The 20,745-nt window shown below is 40.5% G+C and overlaps 1 protein-coding gene and 1 long non-coding RNA gene across 2 annotated transcripts in view; one reads left to right on the forward strand and one right to left on the reverse strand.

Moving 5' to 3' along the window:
• Nucleotides 1-12,050, forward strand: NIFK (nucleolar protein interacting with the FHA domain of MKI67). Its single transcript, XM_019749091.3, has 7 exons — nt 1-181; nt 2,565-2,708; nt 7,013-7,121; nt 8,847-9,055; nt 10,281-10,346; nt 10,949-11,041; nt 11,508-12,050. The coding sequence occupies exons 1-7, from the start codon at nt 77-79 to the stop codon at nt 11,694-11,696; spliced, it is 915 nt and encodes a 304-aa protein (XP_019604650.3). The 5' UTR covers nt 1-76; the 3' UTR covers nt 11,697-12,050.
• LOC148754844 (uncharacterized) overlaps nt 11,962-20,745 on the reverse strand; it is a 27,227-nt gene continuing 18,443 nt past the window's right edge. Inside the window, exons 2-3 of the long non-coding RNA XR_016019753.1 lie at nt 14,879-15,017; nt 11,962-12,095 (exon numbers count right to left, since the gene is read on the reverse strand). This is a non-coding gene — a long non-coding RNA (uncharacterized LOC148754844). The remainder of the gene's footprint in view (nt 12,096-14,878; nt 15,018-20,745) is intronic.

Genomic DNA, 20,745 nt, shown 5'->3' on the forward strand with positions numbered 1-20,745 from the left:
TTCCGCTTTGGAGGAGCTGTGGGCTCGGTGCTTCCGGAATTGCCTCGTGGAGCGCCTCTGCTTGGACCGTTTCGGCATGGCGGTCTTTGCAGGCCCCGCGAAGCCGCTCCTGGCCCTGAACCCGCAGGACGATGCCAAGTTTCACAAGGAGGTGGCTCAGGTTCGCCGGCGCGCAACCAAGGTGAGCGGCTGCCGCGGGCCGACTGCAAGGAGAGGCGGCAGAAGGAGTCTGGGGAGTGTCTGGGACCGCGCGCAGTCCTGTGCCGGTCCCTTCCCGGGCGCTCCTCGCCCTCCAGGATCACCCGACCTCACGAGCTTCGAGGCCGAGACTCCTCCGAGGAAGGTTTATGCTGATCGGGAAGTGATGGCTTTGGCCGTGTTGGCCTTAGGGTCCTTCTATGGAGCTCAGGTGGATGACGCAGGAAGAGAGCCGGTTTGGGGGGATGGTCCTCTCTACCTCAAATTAACCCTCGACTAGAGCTGTCACGCTTCCTCTTTGCCCCCGAATTCAGAGGTTTGCCGTGATGGTGCTTTGCGGGTTCTTAGAAAAGAGAATTCGCCAAGTTCCATTTGCTGAATAGGGCCCCTGGCATCAAGTTGTATTTGCTTTACTTTTTAACATGAAATACACCTAAGTTCTTGTTGCAGGAGGCAAGGGCATGATAATTGAGATACTGAAAGATTAGTCAGCCTTGTGAAGCTTAACAGTTGTCTGGAAATTGTTCTATTGGGTGGGTGTGAGTAAACCTGTGTCTGTAGAGAATTTTAATGAGTTTGAGCCAAACTGATGACAAGTGCCCAAAAGCAAAATCTCAACAAAGAATTGAGAAAATGTGCCATTGAATGGCAGTTTTGCAGCTTATTTTATACATTAGAATCAAAGGAGGAGAGGTAAGGCTGGCTATGTGAACTCTATTGGTGGTGGAGTGAAAGGGGCAGGAGAAAAGCAAAGCGGGAAATCTCTGGGATTGTATATAAAGTGAAATGGAGCGACACATACTTTTACATTTGTGGGCACAGGGTAGTTAATAATTAACATCTTACAGTACATAGAGGTGGTACTCGGAGAACAATGAGGGGTTCTGTGGTCCTTTGCTCTGATGCAGTGCGTGTGCCCTGAGGAGTCCTGGAAAAGGGGATCACTCTGACATTACAAGATGACGTTATCTGAGATGCAAAAAGACAGTGGACAGGCTCACTTAAGGTAAAGACTGACTTGTCGAGGAAGCTGCAGGCCAAGGATGTGACTTCCCACCGTGGCCCATTTTTAGGAATTTGTTCAGACCATCCTATGAGGTTAATTTCAGTCTCTGAGTGTGTAGGGCCCACCATGCTGGCTTCCCCTGAGCTTGTCCAGTTTAGTATGTGGCCCCTTTTTCATCCACAACGGTGATCTGAGTACAAAATTGCAGGGTACGTTTAGATGGAGTTCTCCAGCCAGAAGATTTGAAATCATGTGTTAGAATATTTACTTGCGGGGGTGACCAGTTGGCTCAGTGGCTAGAGCATGATGCTCATAACACCAAGGTCGCTGGTTCGATTCCCACATGGGCCAATGAGAGACAACAGCTTGAGCTTGGAGCTGAGCCTCCTGTGGGTGTCTGGATGTCTCCGTGGTTAGAGCGCAGCGCTCGTAACACCAAGATTGCCAGTTTGAGTCCCACATAGGCCAGTGAGCTGCGCTCTCCACAACTAGATTGAAAACGACTTGACTTGGAGCTGAGCTGTGCCCCCCACAACTAGATTGAAAAGCAACGACTTGACATGCTGGAAAAACACACAGTTTCCCAATATTCCCTAATTAAACAAAAAGAATATTTACTTGCTTAGCCATTGATTGTACGTATAGTTATTGAGCATTTACATTGTGCTGGATGTTGGGCTGAGAAGACCATGGTCCTCATGGGTGATAGATATTAAGCAGTTAATTCTCTGGTTACTGCTCTTGTAAGTGGACACACAGGGTAGGTTCTTCATCTGTTGTCTTGGACTGAGAGCTGGGGTTTTGCAAGTTTTGTTGGCAATGTAATTTTTTGTTTTTCATTGGGGAAGGAACAGGACTCCACTGGGGAACAGTGTGCACTTCCAGGCCTTTCCTCCAAGCCAAGTTGCTGTCCCTTCAATCTTAGTTGTGGAAGGCGCCGTTCAACTTCAAGTTGTTGTCCCTTTAGTCTCAGTTGTGGAGGGCGCAGCTCAGCTCCAGGTCCAGTCGCCGCTCTCCAGTTGCAGGGGGTGCAGCCCACCATCCCCTGCAGGAGTCGAACCCGCAACCTTGTGGTTGAGAGGACGCACTCCAACGAACTGAGCCATCCGGGAGCCCAGCGGCAGCTCAACTCAAGGTGCCGTGCTCAATTTTAGTTGCAGGGGACGCCGCCCACCATCCCCCACGGGACTCAAGGAATTGAACTGGCAACCTTGTGGTTGAGAGTCCACCAGCCCATGTGGGAACCGAACCGGCAGTCCTCAGAGCCAGGAGCGTGGAGCTCCAACCGCCTGAGCCACTGGGCCGGCCCCTTATTATTATTTTTTTAATTAAAGTATTTACCTGGTTTTTATGTCTTCAGAAACAGAAGCAAGGAAAAGAAACACTTACTCCTGGAGTAATCTATGTGGGCCACCTACCTCCAGCACTTTATGAAACCCAGATCCGAGCGTATTTCTCCCAGTTCGGCACCGTTACGAGATTCAGACTGTCCAGAAGTAAAAGGGTAAGATTTTTGTATTGAAGTAGGTTGTTTTATTTTTCAAAATTACATCATCCTTGACAGTTTAGAGAGCATGTTCACATGTTATTGCTTATCAGACTTCACACCAGAAACGGGGAGGTGGGTAAGGTTTAGAACCTGAAACAACCACAAAAACAAAATCGGTATTGTTGTAAATGTTTGTTTTACTATTAAAGAAAGTAGTTGCCCCAGGTCCTCAAATTAAATTGACAGTTTTGGTAAATAAATTCTATTTATTCTTGGCTACTAAGTCAGGTGTACATGAACTTCAGTTTGAGGAGGAGGTTCATACATCATCTTTTATTAGTCACTGGTGTAGGTAGCTCTATAATAGCAAAGGTATGTTAGTGAATAGTTAAGAATACAGACACTGGGGACAGACTACCTTGGTTTGAGGCTTGGCTCTACAGGCTACTAGTTGTATGACCTTGGACAAATCATATAACCTCTTCGTGCTTTCGTTTTCTGATTTGTAAAATACGAGTAAAATAGCACCAGTCTCCTAGGAGTGTCTAATCAAAGATTAAACAAGGTAATGAATGGAAGGCTTTTAGAATAATGCCCTCTACATAGTGTGTGTATGTGTTATTGTTATTATCATCCCTACCTCCTAATTTAAAAAGGTTTCTGTGCTTTGTTTCAGTAATAGAGGAGTGGCCCACTTTATTTCCTTCCCGCATACATACACTCTTAATTGGTTGTAACCGTAGAGTCCTCTCATTGTTGGAGTGTATTTTTTCTTGATACAATTTTTGCACTTGAGTTATAACAGGTGAAATTTAAATTTTATATTTGATTTGGCGTGTGAAGGAATAGAGTATCCATCACCTGCCAGTTGTCATAAAACCACAGGTATTAAGTTTTGTCAAAGCAACATCTCAACATGAAAGGGGATTTTAAATTTAAAACGCCGTAGTGTTTTTCTTATCCGAACCAAAAGAACATATTTTCTCTGTTCCTCTGTTTTTTTTCCATTTGCCTGTTTGTAATAGCTATTTATTATGTGGGTAAGTTATTTCAAATGCCCTGAAGTCTATAAGAGAATGATTTAGTGAGTATTTAGGTATCCACCATTTCCCTTTATCTCATGTCAGCTGGCTCTCACACTTGCTTCAGATCCTCGTTCTTTCAGAAAGCGGTTGTAGGTAGACTAGAGGTCCCTTTTGTAGCCTTCGCCAGGCCTCTGCACCTTCTCCCCATCCCAGGAGACTACTGTTCATGAATACAGTGTTTTTCGTTGTTAATGTATGTTTTGAAATTTTTACTGTATGTATCAATATACATTATATAATATTATTTGTTTTAAATTTATATTTATTATATATTCTATCATTCTGCATCGTCGTTCATTCGACAATCTGACTTGGGCTTTACGCGTGTCACTTGGGTCCATCGTTGTTACTGCTGTGTCCTTGGCTTGAACAGACTCAAGTTGGTTTATTTACCTTCCTACTGAACATTTGGTGTTTACAATTTTTCCCTCTTATAGACGAAGCTGCTAGGAACAGTCTTTGTGCAGATGTAGGCGGCCACTTTCTCCAGAATAGTATTTTTCAGACTTTTGACCCCATAATAAGAAATAAGTTGTACAACAGAAGCCAGCACACATACGTGCATGTGTAAACATAACTGAAGTAAAAGTCACATGAGACACTACTGAACCTTTCTGTTCAATTTTTTAGAAATACCTTTCTGACCTAGTAATTGACTTTATTGTCCTCTCCAAGGCAAACTGAGTTTAAGAAATGCTGCTTTATAGCATCCCCTCAGGATTGTTTAGTGTGGAATGGTCATGGTTTTGGTATCTGCCTTATTTTTAGTGAGGTTGCGTGTCTGTTAGCCATTGGAATTCCCTCTTCTGTCCATTGCCTGTTCATATCTTTTACCCTTTCTTAATGTCTTTTTTAAAATCTTTTTTCTGCCATTTGTTGGATGTTGTTTCGTAAATGTTTTTCCATATTGCAACATAGTCATTGTTTCCCCTCAGCTTTATATTTTGAAACTTTTCAAGTCTGCAGAGAAGTAGAAAGGATAATATAATTACAATATAAAATAATACCCCTCACCTGGACTCACCCGTTATTAAGATCCTGATTTCTTAGTTTCATGTCCCCATCGCTATAAAAACATACACACTTTTTTGTTTTGTTGAAATTCAAGAAAGTAGCAGTCGTAATACTTTAACACGAAATAGTTAATTTTAAATCTACTAGAAATCAGGACATTCTCCTACGTAACCATAACAAGAGTCTAGTATGTCCTATCCATCTTCACATATCGTCAGTATGTCTCACAAATGTCTTTAGCTAATTTTTGTCTCACAAATGTCTTTAGCTAATTTTTTTCTCTATGCGTTCTGGGATCCAATCAAAGTGCACTCATTACATTTGGTTGGTATAGCTCTTCAGCCTATCACAGTAGTCTCCATGCTCTTTTTTTGCTTAAGATTTTTTTTTGTGTGTGTGTGTGACATTGGCTTTTTTATTCAGGCCAGTAGTGTGATAGAAAGCCAGCTTCTTGAGGAAATGCACTAAAATTTTTCATTTCCAGCATTGTTGCATAGTAAAGTTACCATGTTCCCCAGTTTTGATTATTTGCTTGGCATTTCCAGCTTTATGGGATTACTAGGTAAAGGTTTTGGTTTTTGGTTTTTGGACACTCGTATGTATTTTCAAATCACTTTTCAAAGGGTTTATATCAGTTTATAGTGGGGTGCGTTAAGTTGGATTTCACAGTTTCTTCAATTCCACCCTTTTTTCCCTCGCTCTCAGAGTTGGGATTGTAAAGTCTCAAACATTTGAAATTTTTATCAGAATCCTCTGTTGCAGTTCACTAAACTGAGATTCAGAGTTGTGATGGACGTGTCCAAATTGCTAGTTAGTGTGGCACAGCTGGTACTGGAAATGAGCCCTTTTAAGTGCTCTCTTATTTCCAGAATCACCAATTTTGATCTATAACCAAAAATATGTAAGATTATAAAATATTTCTAGTTATTGTGACTAATAATTGGATTTGTAAGGGAGGAAAAAAATGTTTTTCTACTACACTACTAGCTGGGACCCTGTAAATTGGGCTGACAAAAGATTAACAAGCAGACAGAAGTATGTTTACGCGTGGGTGCACTCAGAGATGAATAACTCAAAGGTACTTAGAACTCGTGCTATGTAGCTTCCTTGCAAAGGAACTATACATTTTTCGAGAAGTGACAAGACAGAGGAAAGGGGCTTTGATTTTCTAGGGAGGCAAATACATGGGAAACTAATGATAAAGTCTAGTTAGTAAAGTTTGTTACGTAGATTCCTCCAACTTTTGTGTTTCTGGTAGAAGAAGGAAGACACCTTTGTAAATGTATGTTCCTGCTTTTAGGCAAATAGTGGGAGGGCAAAGAGCTTTTCTTATAACTGCTTTTCAGTTGCCTTCAACTCAAAGCAATCCTTATGCCAAAAGCATATTTGGGGAAGGTGTAGTCTGCCGCCCTGAAGTAACATTTACTGAGTACTTGACAGACGTCGTGTGGAGCAGTGTGGATCACTTCATATCTTCATAGCAACCCTATGAGAGTGGTTATTTTATCCCCATTTTATAGAATGAAAAACTGAGGCTTAAATGTTACTTAGCCAAGTGCGTGTCAGAGCCAGGATCCAAACCTGGGCAAGGCCTCCAGAACCCATAGCCTTGTTACTGAGATAGGTGAGAAAGTCCACTTTTGTGGTGGTAAGGAAGTCGGGAACACAGGATGGCATTTCAGAGAAATGCCCCAACTAGATGACCAGTCACCAGTAAACATGACAATGAACGCAACATTTTGTTGATTAGCGTGGAGACACTGAGGGGTTCATTTCTTTTCAGTTCTTACATATAAAATGGGAATTACATTACGTGCATTCCTTGTGAAGTGTGTTACTATATCCTGGTATTATGAATACATGAACAATGTGACTACCAGTGAGATCGATGACGAGTAAGGGACGTTGGGCCCTACCCGGTTTCCTTTATACAATGGGGTGTTGTTGGCTCTTGAGTAAATTCCAATGATAGTAGTGCACTTACCATATGTAATCAAAATCCCAGGAATACCTCAAAGTCAGTAGCATGTTCAGCCTATTTTGGATCTTTTCTTTTCCCATCACATTCCCCGCATTACGTGAGTTGAAGTTGGAGTTAAAGGTGCTGTAACGTTACTCGGTAATGAGGCTAGTGTACATTTAAATTAATGGCATTTTCGGAGTTTAATGATGCATTAGTTTACTTGTCCTTGTTTTTTGTGATGGATTTTTTAATTGCAGACTGGAAATAGCAGAGGCTATGCCTTCGTGGAGTTTGAATCTGAAGATGTTGCCAAGATAGTTGCTGAAACAATGAACAACTACCTTTTTGGGGAAAGACTCTTGAAGTGTAAGTGCTCTTACGCTAGGGTTGCCTGGGTGCTTGCTGCTGACGGGTGGCTGTGGTGTGAAGGACGACGGCGTAGCTGCTTGGACACCCCACTTCATTCTGGGCTGCGGCTCTCAGGGGATGGTGCAAAGATTCCAGTGCATTTTCCAGACGATTCTAATTAGAATTTTAATCTCCCAGAGTGAGAGCTGTTTTATGCTGAGATGGAAATGGAACGAGTTACTTTAAGAGTACGCAGGAAGAGCAGCTAACCACCTTGATGAGACGTGGAAGGGTTGCCTGAGGAAGTGTCATTTAGACTGGAATCTGGAGATGAAGTACAAGAGCCAGGTGTAGGGGGAGGGAGTAAAGAGGGGACAGCAAATGCAAAACCACAGGTGACTAACAGTGTTTGCTTCTGCGGGAATGTGAGGAAAGTAGCAAGAGATGAGGGGAGGTCAGGTGATTGAAGGACTTATAAATCTGGGAGTTCAGAATATCGATCCTGAGGACAGTGAGAAACCATTAAAGGGTTCTAGATAGGATAGCATGAAAGGTAAGGAGTCACATTTCAGAGTCAGTCTGAGTGACATTGGCCATAGCTCTTACGCAAGAGAAGCCATGAGGAGGAGAACGACAACCACCAGATTGGAAGGTCATCGTACAGAAAGTGGAGCCGTTGGCTTTGCATCTCAGAGCATCCGTGTCTGCATCCCAGTGCCCTTGGGAGGCAGAGTTAAGTTTCTGGCCTCCCTGTGCCCGTGGTGGAGTGTGACTGTCCCCGCTGCCCAAGTCACACACATCTGTTCAAGCAGCGATGAGGCTGCCCAAGCAGCATCTCTGTATCTCGGTTCCTATTGCTGTGAAAGAATCCCAGTAGCCTTCCTGAGGCCGTGGGTTCACTCACACATTAAAAACATGGTGCTTTCCAGGACGAAATGGGCTGGAGTGCACGTGTAGGATCAATGCCATGTTGTATCTGACTTTTGAAAGGTAACACAGAAGGGTTCTGAATTTTGATATGAGTTAAATGAGCCACTTTTTTTGTGTGTGTGTGTGAAAGTAGTTTATTTTGGAGCTGATCCCAGGAAAACTCTTGTAGGGAGTGGAGAAGTGAAACAGGGGAAGGAAGTCAATAAAGGTATTGCTTAGGCGACTGGTCTCCATCCTGCTGGGTAACACTGGGAGACAGAATTATCCCAACTCACAGGCAAGGGAACTGGGTTATCTACCAACTCCCAGTCCACTATTGGTTGAGGGTTGATTCCAGGGGTTTTGGCTTGCATTTCACAGGGGTCCCGTGTGCTTCCACAGCCAAAAAAGGGCCCTGAAGCAGAGAGATGCAGGTAAGCAGTAAGCTGCCTTAGTCCAGAGGATATGCACTGGAAAGGGAGAGCTTCAGCAGGTCACAGTCTAAGTAAGTCTTAGCTTCAGGAACTCCAGAGGCTTGATGCCACTAAGACAGTCCTTTATACTACTCGTCATGTTCACTTATGTATTCCTAGCTTCTAGAACACGTCACGGCATACAGTAAGTGATGAATGTCACCTGGATGAATGTCAAATGATTGTTGACTGTATGACTTTCTTCTGGGTACCTGCTTCATTCTTCAGGCTTCTCCGTGTAAGTGGGAGACACATCATCTTGATAATGATATGGAGAATGACACTGGGGAAATTCTAAAGTTAACCTTAAAATCCTCGCCCTCCCACTTGGTTGAAAACTTTTTCTGTTTTTCAAATATAGGTCATACTATACCACCTGAGAAAGTACATGAGGAACTTTTTAGAGAGTGGCATGTTCCATTTAAGCCGTCATGTCCAGCAGTGAAACGGTATAATCAGAACCGGACACTTCTTCAAAAGCTACGGATGGAGGAACGATTTAAAAAGAAAGAAAAATTACTCAGGAAGAGATTAGCTAAGAAAGGAATTGATTATGATTTTCCTTCATTGGTAAATACGCCTTTATAAAATATATTTTTGTCTTTTCTTGGGGGTGGTCTTTGTACCTCACTAGCTGTAACATATTTATGATTTTATATATAAAATATCTGGCCCACTGCTCATCACATACTAGGGTTTGACTTAATTTCTGAAGCATTGTATTGTAGGTTCTTCAAGTTTGTCAGAGCAGATCTAATTATCTCCACTGTATACAAGAGGAAACTCCAGAAAGAGATTAGCTGATTTGCAAAATTTTCATGATCTGTTTTTAGTTACTAAAGTTAAACACTATTTAAGCAAAAACCATAATGCTCGTTCATGGATTGCTATTAAAGGTGTCATTACCAGAATTAAATGATGTTTGGTTCATTATGTGTTGTCAGTAAACGTCAAGACTATAAATTGACCATCCTTATTATGCTATTCTAGTTAAAATTTTGTTGTGTTCTTTTAAATTTGAAGTATTAAAGTGTATATTAGATTTAACCAATAAGTATCATCTCTGAATTAAATGAGCAAGGGTTGAAATATAGCAAGCCTATTCACATGAAAATGAGTTAGCACAGATTATCATCAAGTTCTTACATCCTTGCTTGTTGAATCTTTCCTCTCTCTTTCACGGTAAGGAGAGATGTGTCTTACTACAAAACAAGAACGTAGGTCATTGGGGTGTGGCTAGTAGAGGTGAAGACCATATTTCTTTCCTTGACTAAATCTTAAGGTTGTTTGGGGGTCTTCCATCAACCCGGTCAGCTTATTTCCAAAAAGCTAATTTGTTGGTAAGAGATAGCACCTATTCCCAAGCTTATGGGTCTTTTAACTTTAGCCAGAAACTAGAAGACTGAGTTCCCTCCTTTGGCCCAGTTCTGGGTGGTTAATTCTTTGCCCAAATCCCAGACATTGTCTTTAAGAGTATGTGTCAAAATGATGTCACAGTCCTTGGGCCCTGTTCCTCTTGCGAGCCATTTCGGAGCTGAAGCAGGATTCTATAGGCCAGCTCCAGGTTTCGGCCTCGGTTCAACCTCTGCGGCTTCTGCCCATTCCTCAGGCCCCTCTTCTGGTTTTGCCCTGTACCTAAGATCGTTCACTGTATTTGTGGGTTTTGCATTTTAAATTGGAATGCTCTGTCATTTAGGGAGGATTTCCTGATAATATGTGTAAGGATCTAATGGTGAATTTAAAAAATGTAACTATGTGAGACTTCCAGTGTATAACTTCTTTATGTTTCCTTAAGATTTTGCATAAAGAGGAAAAAAGCAATGCATCAAACACTGACCTTCAGAAATCTACAAAAAGCCAGGTAAAACTTTTTTTTATATTACATGCCAGGTATTAGGGAAAGATAAATGAGAAAATACAGGTAACCCCCATATAACACAGTTGTTAGGGTCCTAAAAATGCCATGTTATGTAAATCCGTGTTATACAAAATAAAGAACTAGTACAAAAAAGGGGGTTAGTTTCCAAAAATTAAAAGAACATACTATTAAATTTTTATAATTAAGAGAAATCTCTTCATTAAAGCAATTTTCGCCAAAAGTGTAATAACATGTATTAAATAATGTTTTCTTCGTCATTACTACTAAGCTTTTATAACGTTCCGTGTTGTTCGGGGATTTCCCTAATTCTGATTGAGATATTTTTTGCTCTTAAAAGCTCTCTTTACATTCCGTGTTGTTCGAGGATTTCCCTAATTCTCAAACCATGTTAGAATGAAACCCTGTTAGAGTGAAACTGTGTTCTAGGATGCCGTGTTGTTACGAGGGTTTCCCCAATTCTTGAACTGTGTTAGAACGAAACCGTGTTACAGAAGTACTGTGTTACACAGGGGTTACCTGTATATTCAAGACTATTATAGCTGGTATATATACACAGAGGGGAAATCTCTTAAAATTTGTTGAAGGCTTTACTTAAGAAGAAGAAGAAGAAGAAGAAGAAGACGACTAAGAAGGTTTCAGTTGCTCCTAACACTCCTGAGAAGACTGTGGATAGCCAGGTAAAATGTCTTCACTATTCTGGGAATCAGATATTATAATTTGAAAGAGGAAAAGCAGTTTCTGCTACTGTCCCTTTGTTAAAATTTCAAACTGAATCTTGTGACTTTAGCAGATACAGTGATCTTATTAGCAAAAGGTACCATTGTGAGTTTATTGCAGTTTTTACCTCTTAAGCAAAGTGAGTCAGTAAGGAGAAACAAGGCCACTATTTTTATTAATATAAGATTAGAGTTTTCTGCCTCATATCTTATAATGGAGCATATTATATTCCAATTAATTGTGCCTTTTCATACGAAGTTTATTAGGCACCTAATAAGCTCTTCATTACATGCAATTGTATCAACAAAAGATGGAAATGGGCCAAAATAACATGGCACACTTGTAAAAATAGAAGGGAGGTTGGGGGGGGCGGTTATCCCTCATAACTTCCCACATTTATTATAATCTTTTACTTGTTCAATCCAGGGCCCCACACCAGTTTGTACACCAACATTTTTGGAGAAAAGAAAATCTGAAGTGGCCGAAATGAAAGATGATGATAAAGATAATGAAATAGTTTTCAAACAGCCCTTATCTGGCATAAAAGAAGAAACAAAAGAGACTGAAACACCTACACAGTCAAGGAAAAAAAGACGAAGAAAAAGCAATCAGTGATTGTCAATGTATTGCATACAATACTTCTGGAAAATGTAATTTTATTATGAGGGCTGATTTTGTATGTAACCAGATACAATGGAATGCAACTGTTGACAAGATTATCTGAAGACCCACTGTTCACGTCAGTAAGGAAAGCAGCCAGAGATTTTGCCTTGCTCCGCGCTGAGTCCATACCAGCTTGCAGTAGCCAGGCTCACGCTCGCTTCGTCCCAGTCTCTTCTAGTTTTCTTTACAGATCTCATAGCTGTCTGTAGTTACTCTGCCTGGATGGAAGGGTCACCATTAACTGCAGGTTAAAGTACTAAACTGCAGTCTTTGCTGTTACCATCAAATAAAGAAAATAAAATCTTGCTTGACTGTCTGTAAGGTTGTCTGTGTTAGACCGCGCACTTTAACCTGTAAGACAGCAGAAAGTTGAAACTGGAAGTTACGTGGAAAATGAGAAGGCAGTTTAAGTATTAATACAGATTCATTTATGTGTATATGATTGTTTTACTAATGTTAGTTTTTGGTAAGCTATCATGAATTAATAACCACCATTTTGTATCAGTGTTGTCAGTATGGAATTGTATTTCATGATTCAAGCAATGACCAGCGAAGAAGCATTTTCTACAGTTTATTTGTATGCAAGTGGGACTTAGTGTCTCGAAGTAAAATGGTAGGTTTTCACCTTCTCAACTATTTTTAAGTTTCTGATTCCCTAGAAATGTGCTTTATTATTAGCTAATCCAGATTTCATTAAAAACTGACACCAAACATTTTTTTCATACAATATTTGTTAAATCTTTAATATGGTACTGGGCTAGATGTTTTGATAATAATATGCGAAACAATTGGCTTTAAGTGTATACAAAGCATATTTTACCTCTAGAATAGTACCTGATACATAGACTATGTTCAGTGTGTATTTGTTGAATAACAGAACTGCCTCCCTTTTTGAACCACCTCTCAACTTTGTGAATCTGGATGTTTCTCTGGTTTTCCCTCCGGGAAAAGATCAGGTAAGCTTCAGATAAGCTTATCAGTGCAGACTGCCATGGTGTTTTTTTTTGGTGTTTTTTTTTTGTTCCTTATTTTTATTTGTATTTATTTTTTTCCCCCCAAGTCAAGTTGTCCTTTCAATCTTAGTTGTGGAGGGTTCTGTTCAGCTTCAAGTTGTTGTTCTTTCAGTCTTAGTTGTGGAGGGCGCAGCTCAGCTCCAGGTCCAGTTGCCATTGCTAGTTGCAGGGGGCACAGCCCACCATCCCTTGCGGGAGTCAAACCGGCAACCTTGTGGTTGACCTTGTGGTTGAGAGGACATGCTCCAACCAACTGAGCCATCTGGGAGCTCAGCGGCAGCTCAGCTCAAGGTGCAGTGTTCAATTTTTAGTTGCAGGGGGCGCTGCCCACCATCCCTTGCGGGAGTCGAGGAATTGAACTGGCAACCTTGTGGTTGAGAGCCCACTGGCCCATGTGGGAATCGAACCAGCAGCCTTCGGAGTTAAGAGCACGGAGCTCTAACCGCCTGAGCCACTGGGCCGGCCCTGCCATGTTTTATCTCCCCAAGGGAAATGTGTGCTCAAATACATACATGTATATATAGCAGGACATGCTGAATATTTCCCCTTCCCAGCCTGTCACCCCCACGCCCACCCCACGTGGGCGTGGGGACCGTTTATCATCACTTAATGTGTAAGGAATTTTTTAATGTACTGTGGAGCTGGGAAGGGGTCATCCCATCTTTAGCATATGGCTGTGGATAGTTTTTATAAGATACAGAGTTGAAATTGTGATTATGAAGAATATTTTCCTGTGGACTAGATTTGTGTCTTCAGAAAATTCGTCAGGGTGGAATGGGTTTGATTTTCAGATATATAGGGAAAAAATCAGGCTGGCATTGAGTGGAAGCTGGCTGAACCAATAAAATGTTTCCAGTAGTATGGAGCAGGTAAGGTGATAAAGGGGTACAATTTTAAATTATATGATCAGTGTGACCACAACTACATAAAAATTGGTATTTTTAATGGCAAAATAAACACCAAAATGTGGAAACTTTATTTTGTGTTGTATTAAATGTAATCAGAACAAAAAGATCTAAATGAAAAAAATTTACAGACCAGGTTCAGTTGGAGCCAGACACTTCACAAGCTGCATGCTTGCCATAACATGGGAAGGCAAATGAATAAATGCTTGACACTGCAAAATGAGGCTTTCTGTTAGCGTTGTTTGGAATAGTGTGGCTATATCCACGCTACCTGATCACAGACTGATGGTATGAGGCAAAATTAGGATAGGCTGTGCGAATAGGAATTCCAAAGTCTCACTGTAATAAAGCAAAGGCTATTTCTTGTTCCAAGACCGACACAAGTTAGGGGATATAGGTCAGCCGTCCCCATGCAGCTGACTGATGCAGATGGCTGCTATACTTAACCCAGAGTGCAATTGTGTGTGTGTGTGTGTGTGTGTGTAACCTAACTATATTGTCAAGTCCTGTCTGCTGCCTGTTTTTAATAATTTTAACTGGTTGAAAAACAATTTTCATGGCATGTGAAATTACATGAGATGCAAATTTCAATGTCCATAAATAAAGGTTTACTGGAACACAGCCACACTGATTTCCATGTTCCTGTGGCTGTATTTGTGCTGCAGGAGTTCAGTTGTGACAGAAACCATATGTGGTCCTCAGTGCTGCTGGATGCACTACAAATAAGTGATGGTGTTTTAGTGCGACATGCTCTGCGTGCCACGTGAATCATGGCACCATAAATTTTGTTTTTTTAATTACCAGTGAATACCAAGCATGTAAAAAGGAGAGAAACGTGAACTTTGAACATCATAGTTAAGCTCACTGGGCTGGGTTATTTTATCAAATCAGATGACAAAGCATTGTGTCTACATTGCAGTGACACTTCAGCTGTGCTAAAAGAATACAATGTATGTTGACATTACCAGATTAAGCACTCATCACAATATTCCCAACTCAAAGGAAACCAACAGTCAGAAGAATTAGAATATTTTAAATGGAATAGCTCAGCACATGATTTCTTGACCCAAAAAATTACAATGAGGCTGTAACTGAAGTTTCCAAGTGGCTTATCTGTTAGCCGAGCAAGGAAAGCCCTTTACCAGTGACAAGGTAATTAAGTTGTGTTTGATTGCAGCAGCTGAAGAAATGTGTTCAGATAAAATGAACTTCTTACCTTAAACTTTCAGCAAGAAAGTTGCTTGAAGAGGTAAGAAAAACATAATAGCCGATTTAAATAGAAGGAAAATGATTTTGAATGTTTTTCCTTGGATCTTCATGACCTGATGTTAGGCAAAGAGTTCGTAGACATGACACTAAAAGCATAATCCATAAAAGAAAAAACTCATAAGTTAAAATCTAAAATTTTGTTTAAGATACTGTTAAGAGAATGAAAAGATAAGCTACAGACTGGGTGACAATATTTGCAAATATTTTTTATCTAGATTAGACCTCTCAAATCAATCAGCCCAAATTGTCATAGGGAACCCAACTTCTGCCTTCTGACCGTAAAATGGAAAGTAATACAAACTATTATTTAAAAATACTTATTAAAAATATAGCTAACGGGCAGCCAGTTAGCTCGGTTGGCTAGAGCGCATGCTCTTAACAACATTGCCGGTTCAATTCCCACATGGGATGGTGGGCTGCGCCCCCTGCAACTAGATTCAAAATGGCAACTGGACTAGGGGCTGAGCTGCGCCCTCCACAACTAGATTGAAGGATGACTTGGAGCTGAGGGCCCTGGAGAAACACCGTTATCCAATAAAATTTTTAAAAAGCTAACATTCAATATTATATTAGTTTCAACAACACAATAGTTATTCAACATTTATATACCTAAAGAAGTGATCACCACATTATGTCCAGCAACCACCTGACACCGTACCACGCTATCACAATACTATTGACTATATTCCCTTTGCTGTACATTACATCCCCATGACTTATTTGTTTTATACCTAGAAATCTGGACCTCTTATTCCCCTTCCCTCTTTTCTCCCTTTTTAAAGTATCAATTACAGTTGACCTTCAGTATTACTTTATATTAAATTTCAGGTGTACAGCATGGTGGTTAGACTTTATATAATTTGGGAAGTGATCCCCCTGACTAGTACCCACCTGGCACTATATATAGTTATTATCATATTATTGACTATATTACCTATGCTTTCCTTTACATCCCCATGACTATTTTGTAACTACAATTTTGTACTTTTTAATCCCTTTAACTTTTTCACCCTGCCCTGCAACCCCCTCCCATCTATTACCCCAACAAATCTAGGACCCACCTGACACCATACGTAGTTATTACAATATTGACTATATCCCTTATGCTATACCCTACATTTCCATAACTACTTTGTAACAGCCAATTTGTACTTCTTAATCCCTTTCCCCTTCTTTCACCCACACCCCCAACCCCTCTCCTATCTGTCAACTATCAAAATGTTTTCTGTATCTATGAGTTTGTTTCTATTTTATTTGTTTATTTTATTCTTTAGATTCCACAGATAAGCGAAATCACATTGTATCTGTCTTTCTCTGTCTGACACTACCCTCAGCACAACACCCTCCAAATCCATTTATGCCACCACAGATGACAAGAACCCATTCCTTTCCATGGCCGAGCAATATTCCATTGTATATATGTACTACATACTCTATCCATTCTTCCATCAATGGACACCCAGGCTGCCTCCACATCTTGGCCATTGTAAACAATGCTGCAATGAACATATGGATACACACATCCCCTTGAAATAGCATTTTGGGTTTCTGTGGATAATTACCCAGAAATGGGATTACTGGGTCCTTCTTTGTTACTTGCTATAGTCTTTACTTGAAAGTCTATTTTGTCTAAAATAAGTGTTGCTACCCCAGCTTTTTTTGTTTTATTCATTTCCATTTTCATGAAATGTATTTTTCCATCCCTTTACTTTCTGTTTATGTGTGTCTTTCGATCTAAAGTGAGTCTGTTGTAGGCAGTATATGTATAGGTTTTGTTGTCTTATCGATTCAGCCCCTTTTAAGTGGAGCATTTAATCCATTTACATTGAAAGTAATTATTGACAGGTATGTAGCTATTGCCATTTTATTCATATTTTTTATGTTTTGGTTGTGTGTGTGTGTGTGTGTGTGTGTGTGTGTGTGTGTGTCTTATAGAAGTCCCTTTAACATTCCTTGTAGTACTGTTTTGGTTGTGATGAACTCCTTTAGTTTTTTCTTGTCTGGGAAGCTCTTATCTGTCCTTTGATTTTAAATGATAGTCTTGCTGTGTAGAATAGTCTTGGTTGTAGGTCCTTTTAAGGATGTTGAAAATTTTGTGCCAATCCCTTCCGGCCTGCAAAGTTTCTGTTGAGAAATCAGCTGACAATCTTATGGGAGCTCCCTTATAAGTTACTAGTTGTCTTTCTCTTGCTGCTTTTAGGATTGTCTCTTTGTCTTTAATCTTTGCCATTCTAATTATACTGTGTCTTGGTGTGGGCCTATTTGGGTTTATTTTGTTTGGCACTCTCTGTACTTTCTGAACTTGTATGTCTATTTTTTCCACCAGGTTAGGTAAGTTTTCAGTCATTATTTCTTCGAATAGGTTCTCAATCCCTTGCTCTCTCTCTTCTCCTTCTGGTACCCCTATGATGTGAATGTTGTTATGCTTGATGTTGTCCCTGAGGTCTCTTAAACTATCCTCTTTTTTGGATTCTTTTTCCTTTCTGCTGTTCCAGGTGGCTGTTTTCTGCTAGCTTGTCTTCCAAACCACTGATTTGATCCTCTGCTTCATCTAGTCTGCTGGTGATTCCTTCCAGTGCAGTTTTCATTTCAGTTATTGTATTCTTCACTTCTGAGTGGTTCTTTTGTTATGATTTCTATGTCCTTTTTAATGCTTACTATCTCTTTCATGAAGTTCTCACTAAGTTCCTTGAGCATCCTTATAACCATTGTTTTGAATTCTGTGTCTGGTAGGTTGCTTGCTTCCATTTCGTTTAGTTCTTTTTCTGGATTTTTCTCCTGTTCTTTCATTTGGAACGAATTTCTTTGTTTCCTCATTTTGGTTGCCTCTCTGTGTTTGTTTCTGTGTATTAGGTAAATCTGCTATGTCTCCCAGTCTTGGCCGGGTGGCCTTATGTAGTAGGTGTCCTGTGGGGTCCAATGGCACAGTCTCCCTGTTCACCTGAGCTAGGTGCTCCAGGAGTGTCCCTTGTGTGGTTTGTGGTACCCTCCTGTTATAGTGGAGCCTTGATTGCTATTGGCACATGAGTGGATGGCATTGACCCTTAGGCTAACTGGCTGTGGGGTTTTGCCATGTCCAGAGCTTACAGGCTGCTTTGTGGGAGGCTTACCTGACTGAGTGGAATTTGCCCTCACAGACTCTGGTGCCTATTGAGAATATCCTTTGTATTTGCCACTTGTGGGGCTAATTGGGCAGTGCTCTGCTATGGTCTGAAGCCAGCCTCCAAGTATGTTGGTTCTTGGGCCTCTTGGGAGGGGCTCCAGTGCATGCCCATGTCAGACACTGCCTGTCATTGGCCAGGGGCTACCTAGTAGGAGCTGCAAAGTGATTCCCAGTTGGTCGCTGCCTATGCCAAACTTGGAGGCACATGGGAGAGACCATGTTGCAAGCTGAGGATGGCTACCACCAGCACCAAGCTTGGAGTAACTCCACAAAAAGCCAGGACTCCCCAAGGCCTGCTGCCACCTGCCAGCTCCCTTTCAGCCACTGAAAAAATCTCATGCAGTAAGCAAGTTGGGTGAGGCAGGTTCTCAAGGAACTCTAGTGAGAGTGGGAAGAGTTATGGTCACCAGGTTAATGTAGACTCTGGTTTGGGCCAGTGCTGAGCCCGGAGTGACTCATTGAAAATCTCAGATCATATCCAAGAAGCAAATAGAACACCTAGTTACCTCAATCCCAACAGGCCTTCTCCAAGGCACATTGTATTGAAGCTGTCTAAAATCAATGACAAAGAAAGAATCCTCAAGGCATCCAGGAAAAAGAGGACAGAAACCTACAAAGGAAAGCCCATTAGATTATCATCAGATTTTCCAGCAGAAACTCTACAAGCCAGGAGGGAGTGGAACCAAATATTCAAACTATTGAAAGAGAGAAATTATGAGCCAAGAATAATATATCCAGCAAAGATATCCTTTAGATATGAAGGAAGAATAAAGACCTTTCCAGACATAGAGAAGCTGAGGGAATTTTCTAATACACGACCTGCACTACAAGAAATACTACAGGAGTCTATTCGACCACCATCAATAGGGACAATTTGTGGCAACCAAACAATAAAAACGGGGAGAGTAAAGGCCTGAACTGGAATATGGGAATGGAGAAAGTAAGCATGCTGAAGAAAATGGAATACTCTAAATATCAAACTTTCTTTTACATAAACTTAAGGGTAACCACTCAAAAAACATCCAGAACTGAAATATATACTGTAATAAAAGAAGAAACAAAGGGAAACATCATAGAATACCACCACACAGAAATAATAGACAACAACAAAAAGGCAAAGAAACAATGGACACACAGCCTTACCAGAAAACTAAAGATAGAATGACAGGAAATCCTCACATATCAATAATCACCCTAATTGTAAATGGACTGAACTCACCAATAAAAAGTCACAGAGTAGCAGATTGGATCAAAAAACTAAACCCAACCATATGCTGTCTCCAAGAGACACATCTCAGCTACAAGGACAAGCATAGACTCAAAGTGAAAGGGTGGAAATTGACACTCCAAGCAAATGGTACCCAGAGAAAATCAGGTGTAGCCATAATGATATCAGATGAAACAGACTTCAGGGTGAAAAGGATAACAAGAGACAAAGATGAACATTTCATAATGGTAAAGGGGACTGTACAACAAGAAGACATAACAGTCATCAATATTTATGCCCCCAATCAGGGAGCACTGAAATATACCAAGCAACTACTAACAGAACTAAAGGGAGAAATTGACCAAAACACAGTTATACTAGGGGACTTAAATACATCATTTACAGCTATGGGTAGATCATCCAAATAGAAAATAAATAACGAAATAGCAGCCTAAATGACACATTAGATGAAATGGACATAATTGACATATATAGAGCACTTCATTCTAAAACATCAGACTATACATTCTTTTCCAGTGTACATGGAACATTCTCAAGGATAGACCATATATTGGGACATAAAATCAGCCTCAGCAAATTTAAGAAGATTGAAATCATACCAAGCATATTCTCTGATCACAAGGCTTTGAAATTGGATATCAACTGCAAAAAGAAAGCAGGAAAAAACACAAATACATGGAGATTAAACAGCATACTTTTAAAGAACGACCGGGTCAAAGAAGAAATTAGAGGAGAGATCAAACGATACATAGAAACAAATGACAATGAAAATACATCCTACCAAAATTTTTGGGATGCAGTGAAAGCAGTTTTAAAAGGGAAATTTATATCATTACAAGCCTATCTCAAGAAACTAGAAAAATCCCAAATAAATAACCTCATGTTACACATAAAGAACTAGAGAAAGAAGAACAAGTGAAACCCAAGGTCAGCAGAAGAAAGGAAATAACAAAAATCAGAGCCGAACTAAATGAAATAGAGAACAAAAAGACAATAGAAAAAATTCATGTGATAAAGAGCTGGTTCTTTGAAAAGATTAACAAAATTGACAAACCCTTGACTAGACTCACTAAGATAAAAAGACAGAAGACACTAACAAAATCAGAAATGAAAAGGGGGAAGTTATCACAGACACCACAGAAATACAAAGGATCATCCAAGAATACTATGAAGGACTCTATGCCACCAAATTTAATAACCTAGAAGAAATGGACAAGTTCTTAGAAACATATAGCCTTCCAAGGCTGAACCATGAAGAACTGGAAAATCTAAACAGACCGATCACCAGTAACGATATTGAATTAGTCATCCAAAACCTTCCCAAAAGCAAAAGTCCAGGATGCGATGGCTTCACTAGTGAATTCTACCAAACCTTCAAAGAGGATCTAATACCAATCCTGCTCAAACTCTTCCAAAAAATTGA

The sequence above is a fragment of the Rhinolophus sinicus genome, chromosome 17, assembly GCF_057876585.1.
Source record: "Rhinolophus sinicus isolate RSI-liver-muscle chromosome 17, RSI-T2T, whole genome shotgun sequence".
NCBI lineage: Eukaryota > Metazoa > Chordata > Mammalia > Chiroptera > Rhinolophidae > Rhinolophus > Rhinolophus sinicus.

Excerpts from the sequence above, each read along its gene's own strand:
- NIFK (XM_019749091.3), top strand. The coding sequence starts at position 77 with ATGGCGGTCTTTGCAGGCCCCGCGAAGCCGCTCCTGGCCCTGAACCCG. Across the intron at positions 182-2,564 it reads TTCGCCGGCGCGCAACCAAG|AAACAGAAGCAAGGAAAAGA; the intron begins GTGAGCGGCTGC and ends TTATGTCTTCAG. Across the intron at positions 7,122-8,846 it reads TGGGGAAAGACTCTTGAAGT|GTCATACTATACCACCTGAG; the intron begins GTAAGTGCTCTT and ends TTTCAAATATAG.